Here is a 13,789-nt window from a genome sequence, read left to right as displayed (position 1 = left end):
ATTGGTCACATGAAATATTCTAATTTTGTGAAATACTGGATTTGGGTTTTTTTTGTCTTTAATCCATAATCATCAAAATTGAAACAAATAAAGGCTTGAAATATTTCACTTTGTGTGTAGTGAACTAATATAACATACAAGTTTCACTTTTTGAAACAAATTATTGAAATAAATGGACTTTTCCTTGATATTCTAATTTTTTGGCACATACCTGTATACAGCATGCAGTGTCAGTTTGGAAACCCCTTGACAAATGACATCATTTGGTGAATTTTGAACTGAAAAGCAATCTGTACAGATCCTGCAGCAAACAGACATTAAAAACTGTTTTTACATGACGTTAAAAAAATTAATTCCGCATTAATTACTATGTCGGACACTGAAAAGACACCTAAACATCTCTCCAAACTTTAAGTGAGCTGCAGGAAGAACAGAAAAAGGTGTGTTACGAAGTACTGACAATGTTTCATGCTTTTCTGTACCTTAAGTTAAGCTGATGAAATAAAAACAGCACTTTAACATTTGAAATAAATATGATAAGAATACCTACTAACACAGTTACATAACAGTGAGTTTAATTTAAACTGTGTCAGTGAAGTGGAAATCGGTTACAGAGCTGTGACACTATGTCAGACAAAACAAGTTCGAGATCACTGGGCTTCAGAACCTCACATATGTCACATGAAACTTTTTTAATTTCAAGGATTTTTGGACTTCTCTGCAGAGAATGACGCACACAGAGAGAAATCATATAATCTAACTTCTCCTTGCTCAAACAGAACAACAGACATTTCTAAAGCTGCAGTCACTGGACTGTGTCCACTGAAATATTTAAAATTATTGGCGCGACTTGGCTGTTAATCTGTTACAAACTCCGCCTCAGTGACACTGAATCTTAGTTCAGATTTGCGTTGTGTGATTTTGCTGAGGTCTACAGTATGTGTGTTTGCTGCAGGGCCATTATGAAATATGGCCAGAGGTGCCAAAACATTTGCATACAGTTGTATGCAAATTCATGTTTCAGAGGTTGTTCATAACTTGCACTGATGATCTAAGTTTCCATGATGCAAGTGGGTTTGGGTGGAGGCAGGCAGACACAAATGCCTGAGGAAACATGCACAACTTTTGTGTTTCTGCTATTGAACTTGCACTGGCAGGAAAATAAGGCCCGGCTATGAAAAAAAACTATTTCAAATCTGTCCTGGTCAATGCAGCCCATGTTCTGGTTGGTATCTGGTCACTGCCTCTCCACTTCTTTTTGTGCTGCACTGCAGGATAATTTGACACCACTAAATACTACAATCATGCACTACACAACAAACAATTAGACACACAAAAGCACATTGAATGACAGGTTCAGAACAGGTCTGGTGCTTCTAGGTGCCAACAGATGCTCAAAGACAGATATTTTGTTAACAAACCAAACAGAAACACTGTGCGTGTTTGTGTGAGTGAGTGTGTATGTGTGTTACAATTGTGACTCACTCATTCCTGAAAGTTGCGGTGCTTTTTTCCAGTAGCACAATTTATCCCACCCTGGATGTATGCATGCACACCCACAGACATGCACACACATGTACTTCTATCTTTGTAAGGACATTTATTGACATAATGCCCCTAACCCTAACTTTAACCATCAGAACTAAATGCCTAACCCTAACCTAAACCTAATTCTAACCTAAACCTAAAACCAAGTCTTAACCCTCAAAAAGCTGTTTCAGAAAGTGAGGACCATTCAAAATGTCCTCACGTTCCAAAGATGTCCTGACTCTGTAGCAAAAAAAACAAACAAAACAAACTTTTTTGTTCCTCACTATACAGCAAGTACAAGAACACACACAAGATCAGAGGTGTGTTTAGTCTAACTCTCACACGTCCGTATGATAAATCGGAAGCTACAGCCAGCAGCCAGTTAGCTTAGCTTAGCACAAAGACTTGAAAGAAGGATAAACTGCTAGCATGGCTCTGTCCACAATGGTAAATCTTTGGACACGTCAAAGCTAGCTGTTTCCAGTCTCTGTGCTAACTAGGTTAAGCTACTTCATTCCTGGCACCAGCTCACATATAATGAGGAGACATCATTCCTGGCAAGTGAACAAGCATATTTCTCAAGATGCCTAACTATTGTCTCAAGGATGTTCCTAATGCTCTGGACTGATGCTGAGATTTGAACAAATGTAACTGTAAATCACACACACACACACACACACACACACACACACACACACACACACACCCACACACACACACACACAGCTGCCTCACAGGACCAGCAGGATGGCATTCCCCAGTAGAAACATAATCAGTGACAGAACAAACATCTGCTGAACAACATCTTTACTGTCTGTTGAAAACAGCAGAACCACATTCCTGCAAAAATCAACACTGACTCCTTCGAGTCATCTCACTGCTCCTCGCCTGTTAGTAGGACTGTGTGGTAGTATTCACATGTACAGTAAGAACCACTGCTTTAGTGGGTGTGATTCTGTTTATTGTAAATTCAAATCAACACCAAGCAATATTTTTTAACTTAAAATGGATTAAAATGTGTGTAATAAGAAAGTGTCTCCGGTGGAGCGTTGTAGTTTCCTTTAGCTCCTGGTTTTGTTTTGTTTTTTTTCAGCTAATTTATTGTATGTTTCAGTCTCAGAGTTTAGCACTTCAGGCAAACAAGCTCAGATGAACCCAGTGTTCGCTGCCTCCTCAGCATCAAACACCACACAGAAAAAGTTATAGACTAGTGAAGATGGTGAAGAAAGTGGATCAATTAGCTGCTAAAGAACATTTAATTTAATATTAATAAAACTGAATTATTCACATTTGAGAAGCTGGAGCCAAAGATTTTTATCCGTTTATTTATTTATTTGCTTAAAGCTTTAGTTATTAATAAAATGACTGCTAACAAAGTGTCTGTTAATGAACTAATCAATTAACTAATCATTTGAGTCTTTGTTTAGCCTTGTGGTAGGTTTGTCAATGCCAGGAAAAATGATGATTGACATGTATAGTGAGGATCAGAGGGGGCCCAACAATATTTTTCTGCCCCTGGGGCTTCCTAGTTTGTGAATCCAGCCATGGTGTGTGTGTGTTTGCAGACTATAAGTCACCCTCAGGCAAACTTGTGACTCATTGGGCTGCAACATTGCAGTTTTTCTTCTCTCTCTCACAGACTGTATGTTTCAGGGTCTTCTACCAAAGATCCTTTACAGTGACCGGACTAACTTCTCTAGCCAACTTTATATTTTACCAATATGTTCGTGTAGTTACATGTTGTATATAACACATTTATGTAACAGACAAACAGCTCGGCGGTGGAACAGTTAACTCCCTGTCTCTTCACGTTCCTTTTCTTTTACACTAACAAAGAAACGCCCGTTTTTACGTATTTTGCTTTTTCTTTCCCAAACCCTCCAGAAATCATTTTCCTTCGGTTACTCACCTTGAACCCCTCTGACATCCATCACCTGCCTGCATCGGGCTGCGGCTCCTCCCAGCGACCCAAAACAGACCCACGGGCCACTGATTCAAAACAAACAAAGACGGAACGGAACTGTTTCCGGTTGCTGCCTCTGCTCCAGAGGTAATAAACAATTTTTGCTTCCTATAATTTAACGAAAGGTCAAACGTGAAGTCCAAAGATTCAGCTGAGCGACAGAGCCCTCCTTTCATTGGCAGCGAGATATTCCTTTTCCGGCACCCCCTTCAAAATAAGAGCCAAAGTTATGACCACCCAGTTTATAATCACTAATCAACGGATACACCACTATCAGTTGATTAGTTATCAAACTTTAAGATGCATTTAATTTATGAAAGAAGGCCTGTTGAGCCGTCAAGAATAACTCACCCTTTCATTTATGCTTAGAGGCCTAATTCAAAAAGTTTTAAAGATATTATAGACAAATTAAATTAAGGCTTTAAGTCGGCTAATAAAAATTCATGTTATACTGCACAGTACAATACTTACATTTTGGAACATTTAAGCAAAATTATACTTTTTTTCTGTACGTTGCTGAGAAATGAAGTTCTACGAAACCCACTTTCAAATGTTATATGACCAGACACAAGCAGCCCTGTGTGGGCTTTACCTACATTAAACAATCTAAAATTGGTAAAATCTTGATTTATACTAGGATTAGCAAATTAAAAGATAATGAAAATTATTACTTGCAGCCTACTTGCACTTTTATTTCAAAGCCAGGGTGTGTGTGGAGGCTCCTGGTGTTTTAGGCATCAACGCTTCGCAGCTCACACACTGAAGAGCTGTCTGCTACTTATGTCAGTGAAGTGTGATTTATTGTAAGAAACCAAAAGTTGTTAGTCAACTTTAGAGATGATTACCAGTCATAAAGCACTACAAATAGTTGGTGCTGGAATATTTCTTCTTGTACTGGCTACCTGATACCTTTTGCTACACCTTTGTAACTTTCTACAAATTAAAAACTATGGATTTGTTAACTCATGAGTTTTTCATTGTTTAACTTAGTAATTTGGCTTAGGTAAATTTATAGCAGCAGATATTGAATGACAAAATGCAAACAGGTGATTTTATTAGATGGATTTATTTATTATCTACATTAAGGTACTATAAAACAGTACGTTTCTAAAAAAGAAACAAAACTTTACTTTAAAAAACTGAAACATAATAGACATTTCCTGAAAAAAAGAAAAGTACAAGCAGGAAATGCATATTCTTCCCTTAAGTAAAATCAAACTTGCCGATAAATCAGAAGTTGCCGCCTTCCGCGGCTCCTCAAACATGAGGCTTTATAAAACACACAGAAGTCATGGTCCGATCCAGAGAACAAAGTGGCTGCAGCTGTTGATCACGAAACAATCAGTAAGTGAAAGTCAGATTTATAAGAAAATATGTTCATGGGATCAAGTGAGACGTGTATGGAAGTCCATGTCCACCAGAAAAAGAAAAAAATTATTAAATAAAATATTCTCAAAGCAAGTCAAAATGGTGACAAAGACAAAATTATGAGATAACTGTTGCTGTCATTTTAAAAATCAAAATTATGACTTACTACTTCAAAATGTTCACTTAAGAAGCAAATATTTTTTATTTACTTTCTCACATATATAATTCTTGTCACGATAGTAACGGGTGGTTTTATTCATCTTTGCTGCTTCCTGCAACAGTGTTAGAAAAGGATTACAAAGCATGAACAAATACATAATTTTAACTGTTAATTCAATATTTAATACTTTAAAATGTCACCACATGCCAAACAATGTAAACATATTCAATATATTATGGAGTAGGAGCAGAGCCAAATGAAAGTGAGTTGTATGTCTGAATTAAAATGCAGAGAAAATATTCATAAAACTGAATTTCAATTCAACACAATTCACACAACTCTTTCACCACATCCTATCACATTAGCAGGTTTTAGTACAGTTCAGACTGTTCTTAAATGGTTTGTTAAAATTGTTTATACTTGAATGATTCATGATCGGACAGTGGTCATCGTGTTACTGCTGCTTCAATGACAAGTCATCCTCAAACATTCAGGGACATTTGCATGTTGAAAACATTTTTAAAACAGTATTCTCTTAAAAATATGACAGATTAAAAACTCAGCAGTCATTAAAAATGAATATTGAATTAATGTTCTATTACTAACTGCTATGGGGGAAATTCCCCTCTAATGACAAACGATCACCCTCAAATATAATCGATGTCCTTACGGTGTTGATACATTCAGCACATTTGGTTAAAATCTCTGTGGATACCAGAACCTCCGAAGCTGCATAGATCCTGTTGGATGTTGTTGCTGGAGAACATCTGGACATGTTTGTGGCATTCAGCATCAAAAACTGCACGAGCAAACAGTATGTCTCAGCTTCCTGTTTTGGCACCAAACATCCTACTCAAACTTCAGTCAGCTTTCTGTCAACGAACCAAGACCCACTCTTTGGTTTAAACTGGTCTGCTCCACCAACATCTGGAGATCTAGTCCTTAAAAAAAATCCTCCAGGCAGGACGACCAGTGGGGCGAACAAAGTACAGTACATCTTGTGCGCTACATGTAGTGGTTACCCATAGTTATCAGGGAGTAGTGTTCTAGAATGCAGTGGCTAAGATGTAGGGTTATTCCACCACAGGAACCTACCGACACATGCACTGTAACACGTGTCCTGGGTTCTGTTTCTGCTGCCCTCCGCTCACTTTGCTGGTGTATTCTGGAAGCTAAATTTCGGCTCCCTTCAGGAGGCAATAGTAAAATCATGTTCCAGGGTCACGGGGGGGGTGTCCACGGTTTCACAGGGTGGACTGTTTGTTTGTTGGGTTCCGACAGTGGAAACACAGTTGTAGTTAGAACTCAGTGGCTGCCATTGTTACTTGGGGCTAGTGTTTTCCTGCAGGGATTACCATAGTTAGCAGGACGTGGGGTTGGACAAAAACAGTGGTTGCCATAGTTATCACAACTATCAGTGTTCTAGAAGGCAATGGATACCATTTTCACCAGGGACTAGTGTTCTAGAACTGGGTGCAACTGTGGTTCAGTGGGTAGAGCAGTCTTCTCCCAACCGGAGGGTTGGAGGTTTGAATCTCGGTGCCTGCAGTCCACATGTCGACGTGTCCTTGGACAAGACACTGAACCCCCAAGTTGCCATCGGTGTGAGCAGGCGCCCCAGATGGCTGCCTCGGTTCTGTACCGAAAACAAATTCCTTGTGTGTAACATACTCGGCCAAATAAAGGTGATTATCTTTATCCTTATTATCCTCAGTGGTAACGATTTTTTACCAGTGTTCTCTATATTGATGGTTACCATAGTTACTGGGGACAGTGTTCTAGAACTTTCCATGACAGGTCTAGGACCAGTACATATTTGGCCCCCATGAGCACATCACTGTGCTGCTCCTCTTTTGACCGGCTGCAGGCGTTCACTACAATGATGCCACAGGAGCAAGTCCATCACCGTGCTCCAGGCGGTGATGGTGGTGCAGCTCAACTCTGCAAACTGTGGCAGTGCTGCAGTGGAGCGATGTGACAGCAGGCGGCTCCTCATCACCTGAGAGACACATGGCCAAGTGCTTGCTTTTATTTTAGCATTGTTCAACAGTCTCATGTGGAAATGAGAATGTGTCAACAGATATTGATCAAAATAAAGTGAAAATATAACTAAATAGAACAATAAAATTTTACTTTGCAAAACTCTCAGATGAGGTTCTAAAAGGTTGCCAGCCTTACCCAGCCCAGAAGATGATGATTCGCTGTCGGCCAGGGAAGAGGAGTCAGCCTGGTCATGTGACAGTCCCTCCATCAGGGGAATGGAAAGCTCTGAGGAAGGGACAGACAAATCATAAATGCCCGAATCCCGAGGAGGCAGGACTTCTGGGAGAGAGGGATGGTCTTCGTCTGCCTGGGCCGGGACAGGGAACTTCTCATCCTGGAGGATGGAGGGTGCAGAAGAGGAGCCAGAGGAAGATTCTTCAGGTGGATGTCCAGATATTCCAGAAACGGACCTGAAGGAGCAGATATGCAGCAGCAGTCAGACTAACAGGTGGTCACATATTGCCTGCTGTGTAACAAATATTTTCACTCACACCAACATGTGATGGCAAAGATGACCATGGAGCTTTAATGGGATTAAATGCACTGAAACTGACTGCATCAAACAAAAGCACCAATATTTTAATGGTCTACAGACAGGGGATCCATGATAAATTGAAAAAACAATTCAATCACTATCAACAGCAAATGATAAGAGCAAATAATTATCTTGTGCTAGATCCTGCTGCGAAGGGAATCACTTTAAGGTTAGTACAGAGGACAGTTTTGCATCATGATACATTTAACAAATGATATACAGCACAACTTACAGTAGGAGGTAAAAAAAAAAGACATTTTGCTTTAATATTCACAGGAAAATTAACTACAGCAATATTACAAATTACTTTACCTTGAGGATGGTCCCAGCACAGAGAGAGAGCAGTGTGGCAGGGATGGACTTGGACAGAGACCAGGACTGGGACTGGGACTAGACCCGGGGGGCAACAGGAGCACATTCTTCCTTGGCGCTCCATCCCCACCCTGCAGCGATGGCGTCCTCACCAACACCTCATTTAGCACCAAGCTGGAGTCAAACCTCTCCTCGGGCTGAGATGAGTCGTCGTCGTCGGGAGGGTTTGGAGACGTGACAGTGGAAAGAGAAGGATGTTCTGGGGAGGAGCCAGAGGAGGCCGAGTAGCCTCCTTCAGGAGCCAGCTGCTTCTCAAACCAGTCAGGGTTCTGGGTGATGTGTTGGTGCATGTTGCAGATGGAAACGTAAAGCGAGCGTCCAGACTTACTTCTGAAGTAGTTCCTCCTGGAGACATCGAGAGGCTGCTGCTCACGGCTGGCCAGACTGGACTGACCAGAGTGGAGTCGACTGAAGAGCTGAGGCAGCTGGTCCAACAACTTGAACCTGAAAACAGGAATGAAATTACTGCTACAGTAGACCTCCATGGCCAAAAAAGTGAGCACCAAGAAAATCTAGATGACTTGTGTGCCTGGAATTGATTCCAAAATGAAAACTGCAATCAAAACACAATCCTATATAATCCCCATAAAACACCGCCTAAAATTCCATGAACTCAGAATTTCAGTCTCTCAAACACTTGTGCATCTCTTACCTATAGTGAGTGTAAAATATCTCCAACATAAAGTAATTTTGCTAAATAGTTTTTTTATGTGGCTGAAATTCAACATTCACTTCCATCCAGTGGTTTTCTCAATTAGCAGATTGCTGTCAAAAAGTTTTAAATTGTATTTAACCAGGTGAAAATCGCACAGATGTTAGCAACCTCTTTTTTAGGAGAGCCCTGACACAATGGCACCTCTGTAAGCTCCAGAGAGTGCAACATGAAACACACATACAGTGCTAAAACCAGACAACAATGTAATGAGTCTTGAATAAGAGCTGCTGCTGTTGTTTTTGAAGGTGTTTGTTGGTTTGTGCAGAGCCTTGTGTTTACCTGGGAGCCAGACTCAGCATTGTGGGGATGTCGGTTTCTGTTGAATAGTGGTTCAGCTCCTGAGCCTCGTTGCCCTCGATCTGCTTCGCCAGCCGCATCTTCTCAGCGATCATGGCAACACCAACAATGAACAGATCACTGGCGGATCCACCAATAGGAGAGCTGCTGCTACTGCGGTGGCTGACGGGTGTCTTCCCTCGGCGGCTTTTCTTCTCCATGTAGTAGCTGCCAAAACACAACAGTGCTCATTAGAATAGCAACATCACATTAACGAGGGCAGAACCAGAAAGTGTTGGTGATTTTGCTTCAAAATATTTGCCAGTTAATTTTCTATCAGTGAACTGAATAACGTAGCTCTAGGCTGCTGAATGAGGGAATATGTTTTGGAAGAATGACACTTCCTCCTTCCAACAGAGGAGCACTGAAGCCGTTCTAAAAAGTCTGTATTGTTACTTTGTGCTACTTTGTCTTTTTATTTGTCACCCAACTGTACATAAGACAGAGCTGTTGAATTATATCCCGAGGCTCATAGTATGATTAACGCATGGTGTTGCTGTTACATAAAAGAACATTTTCACTATTACACTGTACTTACTGTGTTTTAACATTACAGCCATAGGTGGATATGGCATATTTTCCTTTGTAGTACTTATCTCTTATAGCATGCTGAAGGCATGGGTTTGATAAGGCACTGGGTAGGAGCACATCGAGGATGATGGGGCTTCTGCTTGAAGCATTTTCAGCTAAATATTGAACCCAATTTGTTTCTTTTGAGGAAAAAAAACACTTAAAAACATGGAAAACTTGGAGGAGTAAAAGAAAAAATAAAGACAGAATGGCCAAAAGAAACTCCAGTTGAAGGCACTTTGAAAACAGTTGGCATTAGATCCCAAGACTCTGGAGTGTCTAGGGATCTAATGCGTTTTCCCTCATCTTAATCTGAGCCTAACCTTCACCCTAACCATGTCTTATGTTGTTTAACATGACCCTAAAGTCACTCTAACCAAATTCCTCTGCCTACTCCCAAGTCTTGGCCTCTAACATTTACCATTTGAAAATATCATCAGTAGTTTTTCAGAAACACAGTAGAGTACCGTAGGCCTTTGGAACAGACAGTTATGATGAAGTCAGCTTCATCCAGCTGTCTGCTGAGCCATGACATCTGACCCTCTCTGCACATCTCCAGGTGTTCCCACAGGTCCAACACAACCTGAACAGGAATGAACAGGGACTTGACAACCATACACAACCTTCAAAAAGGAACATTTCATTTTTATTTTTTGTACTGTTTTCCTCAAAATCAAGCCATTATCTGGTGGTGTGTGTATCACTGTCTCACCTCACAGTTGCAGAAGTCCTGCAGGAAGTAGGCGAAGCTCTGGATGACACTGGTGTGTTTGGGACAGTCTCTGTTGGAGTAACAGATGAAGACTTTGGGACGGGGCCAAGGTCGCTCCGCATTCAAAGCTGCACTGTGGTGGGACGAGTCACTGCTCTCCTCGTCCAGTTGGCTATAGATGTTTTCTAACAGGAAAGGAGACACATGAGGAATGATTGGTAAATATATCAGAATATTGTGTCTGAAATTCTAGGGCATCCTTATACGCAGTGACAGTTCTCAAAAAAGTCTGAGCTCACATCTACAGTAGTGTGCAAACGTTTAGATGCTTACCCATTACCTAATAATATCAGGGAGGCATCTGATCAGTCCCTAGTTGTGTGATTATTCTGTGAGCTTCTGTCTGTTTTTTGGCACTTTATAAGTCCAGCATACTTTCAGCTATACCAGCCATTCAGGTATCTTCCTGTTCAGCTCTTCAAGGACATTCGTGCTTGTATTCAACTTTTTTATAATGTTTATACTTTTTAATTTATTCAGCTTTTTTGTTTACAATACAAGTCAATGGGAGCTCAAAGTGCTGAGTCAATGGCAGTCCTGGAGTGCCATCTGGTGGTCCATAAAATGCAGCCCCCCCCCCCCCCCCTTTCAACAAAGAACTTCAGCAGTTTCTTCTCATCCTTCAGCTGTTTCAGCAATTGATTTCAGACATTTTCAGGATGTTCTTTCAGCATATGAGCATCCACATGCATTTACGATAGGAAATGCATTTCTCTAGTTTACCCTGCAGCCTGACAATGAGCCCAAACATTCAACCAATATCATAAAAATTATGTTCAGAGATAAGAAGAACCAGGAATCCTGCAACAGATGGTCTGGCCCACACAGAGCCCTGATCTCATCACCATGGAGCCAGTCTGGGATCCGATGAAGAGACAGAAGAGGTCTCCTTGAACTTATTCCAGTACTTGTTGTTTCTAAGACTGAAACCCCTGTGAGAACAAGTAACATCACCAATAATTAGTGCTCTCACCTTGCTGTTTATTGCGACACATAACTGTGAAGAGAGTGGCGAAGGCAGACATGATGACCAAAGGCACTGTGATGGCCATGGCACGAATAGGCCCCGCCCAGGGGGAGTGGACTGAAGGACAAACCAAACACACCAAGCATGAGACCACAAAATTAGATAATTCAAAGTCATGTAAATCAACACTATGCAACTATTTAAGTCTGTAACAACTACAGTATGTAGCAATTACTGGATAATGTCAAATGCTAAAACAGTATACAGTAGCACAAGTAGAGAAGAGCCATCACGTCATTGAACTAACTTAGCAATTCTATCTACAATCTGTTATTAGCTAACATTAGCTACTTGTCATATCAGAGCAGTTGAGTCTGTAGCAGCAGTATGTGCTGTGTTTTGTTCAGCTTTTCATTTGTATGAGCAAGAATGTGTTAGTGTTATTCCTTCTGAATACACCCCACCATGCCCCAGTAAAACATCATATACAGAGTGTATCCACCTGTCCATCATGAATTTTAGGGTGGCAACATGGTTTAAGGTTAGAGTGAGGTTAAGTGTTAGGGTCCGGGTTAGGTGTTAGGCAAGTAGTGGTTATGGATAAGGTTAGGGTAAGTCTCCAGGAAATGAATGTAAGTCAATGTAAAGTCCCCACAAGGAATGGAAACAGCGGTGTGTGTGTGTGTGTGTGTTTCTCACCCTGGCTAGCGTGGTACTGAGTCTGCCTCCTGGTCATGTTACTGTCGTCTCTCAGCTGACACAGAGAATCAGGAGGGTAATAAAAGAGAGAGAGAACACAAAACAGAAATATTATCAATGAAACATATGAACAAATATGGAATTGATAAATCGATAAATACATTGATAAATAAAGTATTTTATATAAACAGTAAGCATATAGTAACACAAGATGAGTCACTGAAAGAGCTCAGACCCTGTGGGAGGGTCTTAACCCCTGGTTAGGCAAACTGGTTTTAAAGCTTTCAGGTTGCTATTTTGTTGTTGTATTACTCTGTACTGTAAGGTCCCCAGCTGTGTTGGGGTTGGGGAGCTTGTGGAAGGTTTACCCCCCAATAGTCATTCCCTTAAAGCACAAAAGCACATGGGTGTTTGCAGTGCAGCTTGCAATTGTAGCAATAAGGAATAACTGACAACTGGACAGTGCTGCAACCATAAGTCTAGTGATCACAGCATGTGAGCCCTGTGCCTAGTTCATGTACCTCTATAGTGTAGGTGCCTGGAGTGACGTCCTGGAGGATGCATGTGGTTCTGGCCTGGTTCCCATCCTGTAAGAAGAAAACATATTAAAGAACTGACTCAGCTGAAAACTCAGCATCATATTTTTATCATGAGTAAGAAATTAATACCCAAAATCTAAAAAGAAATCCGAGCCTGAAGTCAGAGCGATCAATAGCCATAATTTTAGACTAAGCCTCCAGTCTCCTTCACAAACCACAGGGTTGGTGATTCATCCCCACAACAATCATTTCCACTTTACTTGTGGTGTGCAGAAGAATGAAAGTAGGCAGGGTTCAAATCAAACTACCTGTGTCACTTTTCACGTGAACAGTACAGTGCAACACCATGAACGCTCTCAAGGAGAGTCTGTCCAAAAAGTGTGTGCCAGTCTTCTAATCTGTGTGATTCACAGTGTTGAGACTACAAAGACACACAAACAACAGAGGTGTTGGAGAGAGATGAGGGAGGTAGGGAGATGGAGTGAGGAGAAGGCTTTGAATCCCAGCACCTCTAAAGACTGTGCTGAATCTACACAGAGCCTGTGCAAGTGGCTCCACTGTGTTGAATTTTTTGGCATCATACAAACAGTGGGGACTGAAACTGAGCGGATAATGTTGGAGATGATGGATGTTGATTATACACCATTTACTTTTACTGAACTGACTGAGATGCAGAAAGGAGAAAAGACATCAGAGGAGATGGACTGTATAAGACCATCAAAGCAACTGTGGCAGGAGGAGGATGAACTGCCCGTCCACTGAGAGACACGGACGACAAAGTTGTTGCGCTTTGTCTCACTACACGCAGTTGCATTTCTCTGGAGGTGCACATTAGGCTATGGGACGGGGTACATGGCTATGCCAAGCATAAACTATTACACAAACTAGCTACAAACTACTACTAGTTTGTGTAAAGCTAGCCTTAACGCTAAAGGAAAAACAAGCTGAAGCTATTTTCAAGGATCATGAATGTGAAATATGTTGGACACGCATTGTGCTAATGTCTTAAAATCAGAAAGTCTTTGTCCAAATAAAGAATAAAACAACAACAACAAAAAAAAAACTAAAAAGACTAAAAAAAACAAAGAAGAAATCAAAATTAGTGTGTAATATGGATACTGCATTTTAATGACAAGGTAACAAGAATGCCATATTTTTATTTTGATGCTAAATCTTAATTTCAACAGATATATATATATATACACACAGATATATATATA

General features: G+C 40.8%; 2 protein-coding genes across 2 annotated transcripts in view; both read right to left on the bottom strand.

Annotated features, from left to right (window-relative positions):
• arhgef3 (Rho guanine nucleotide exchange factor (GEF) 3) overlaps positions 1-3,680 on the bottom strand; it is a 41,965-nt gene extending 38,285 nt beyond the window's left edge. The window contains exon 1 of the mRNA XM_020611127.1: positions 3,440-3,680. Coding sequence (XP_020466783.1) covers positions 3,440-3,669 — 230 coding nt within the window. The 5' untranslated portion in view covers positions 3,670-3,680. The remainder of the gene's footprint in view (positions 1-3,439) is intronic.
• An 889-nt stretch (positions 3,681-4,569) lies between these two features.
• The window catches only part of il17rd (interleukin 17 receptor D), a 28,186-nt gene continuing 18,966 nt past the window's right edge, over positions 4,570-13,789 (bottom strand). The window contains exons 8-16 of the mRNA XM_020611126.1: positions 12,552-12,617; positions 12,031-12,085; positions 11,338-11,448; positions 10,305-10,489; positions 10,060-10,175; positions 8,966-9,190; positions 7,912-8,415; positions 7,200-7,474; positions 4,570-7,020 (exon numbers count right to left, since the gene is read on the bottom strand). Coding sequence (XP_020466782.1) covers positions 6,896-7,020; positions 7,200-7,474; positions 7,912-8,415; positions 8,966-9,190; positions 10,060-10,175; positions 10,305-10,489; positions 11,338-11,448; positions 12,031-12,085; positions 12,552-12,617 — 1,662 coding nt within the window. The 3' untranslated portion in view covers positions 4,570-6,895. The remainder of the gene's footprint in view (positions 7,021-7,199; positions 7,475-7,911; positions 8,416-8,965; positions 9,191-10,059; positions 10,176-10,304; positions 10,490-11,337; positions 11,449-12,030; positions 12,086-12,551; positions 12,618-13,789) is intronic.

This window comes from Monopterus albus, unplaced genomic scaffold, assembly GCF_001952655.1.
Source record: "Monopterus albus unplaced genomic scaffold, M_albus_1.0 scaffold110.1, whole genome shotgun sequence".
Classification (NCBI taxonomy): domain Eukaryota; kingdom Metazoa; phylum Chordata; class Actinopteri; order Synbranchiformes; family Synbranchidae; genus Monopterus; species Monopterus albus.
The sequence above is the reverse complement of the archived record's forward strand: the minus strand, read 5'-3'. Positions and strand labels throughout refer to the sequence as shown.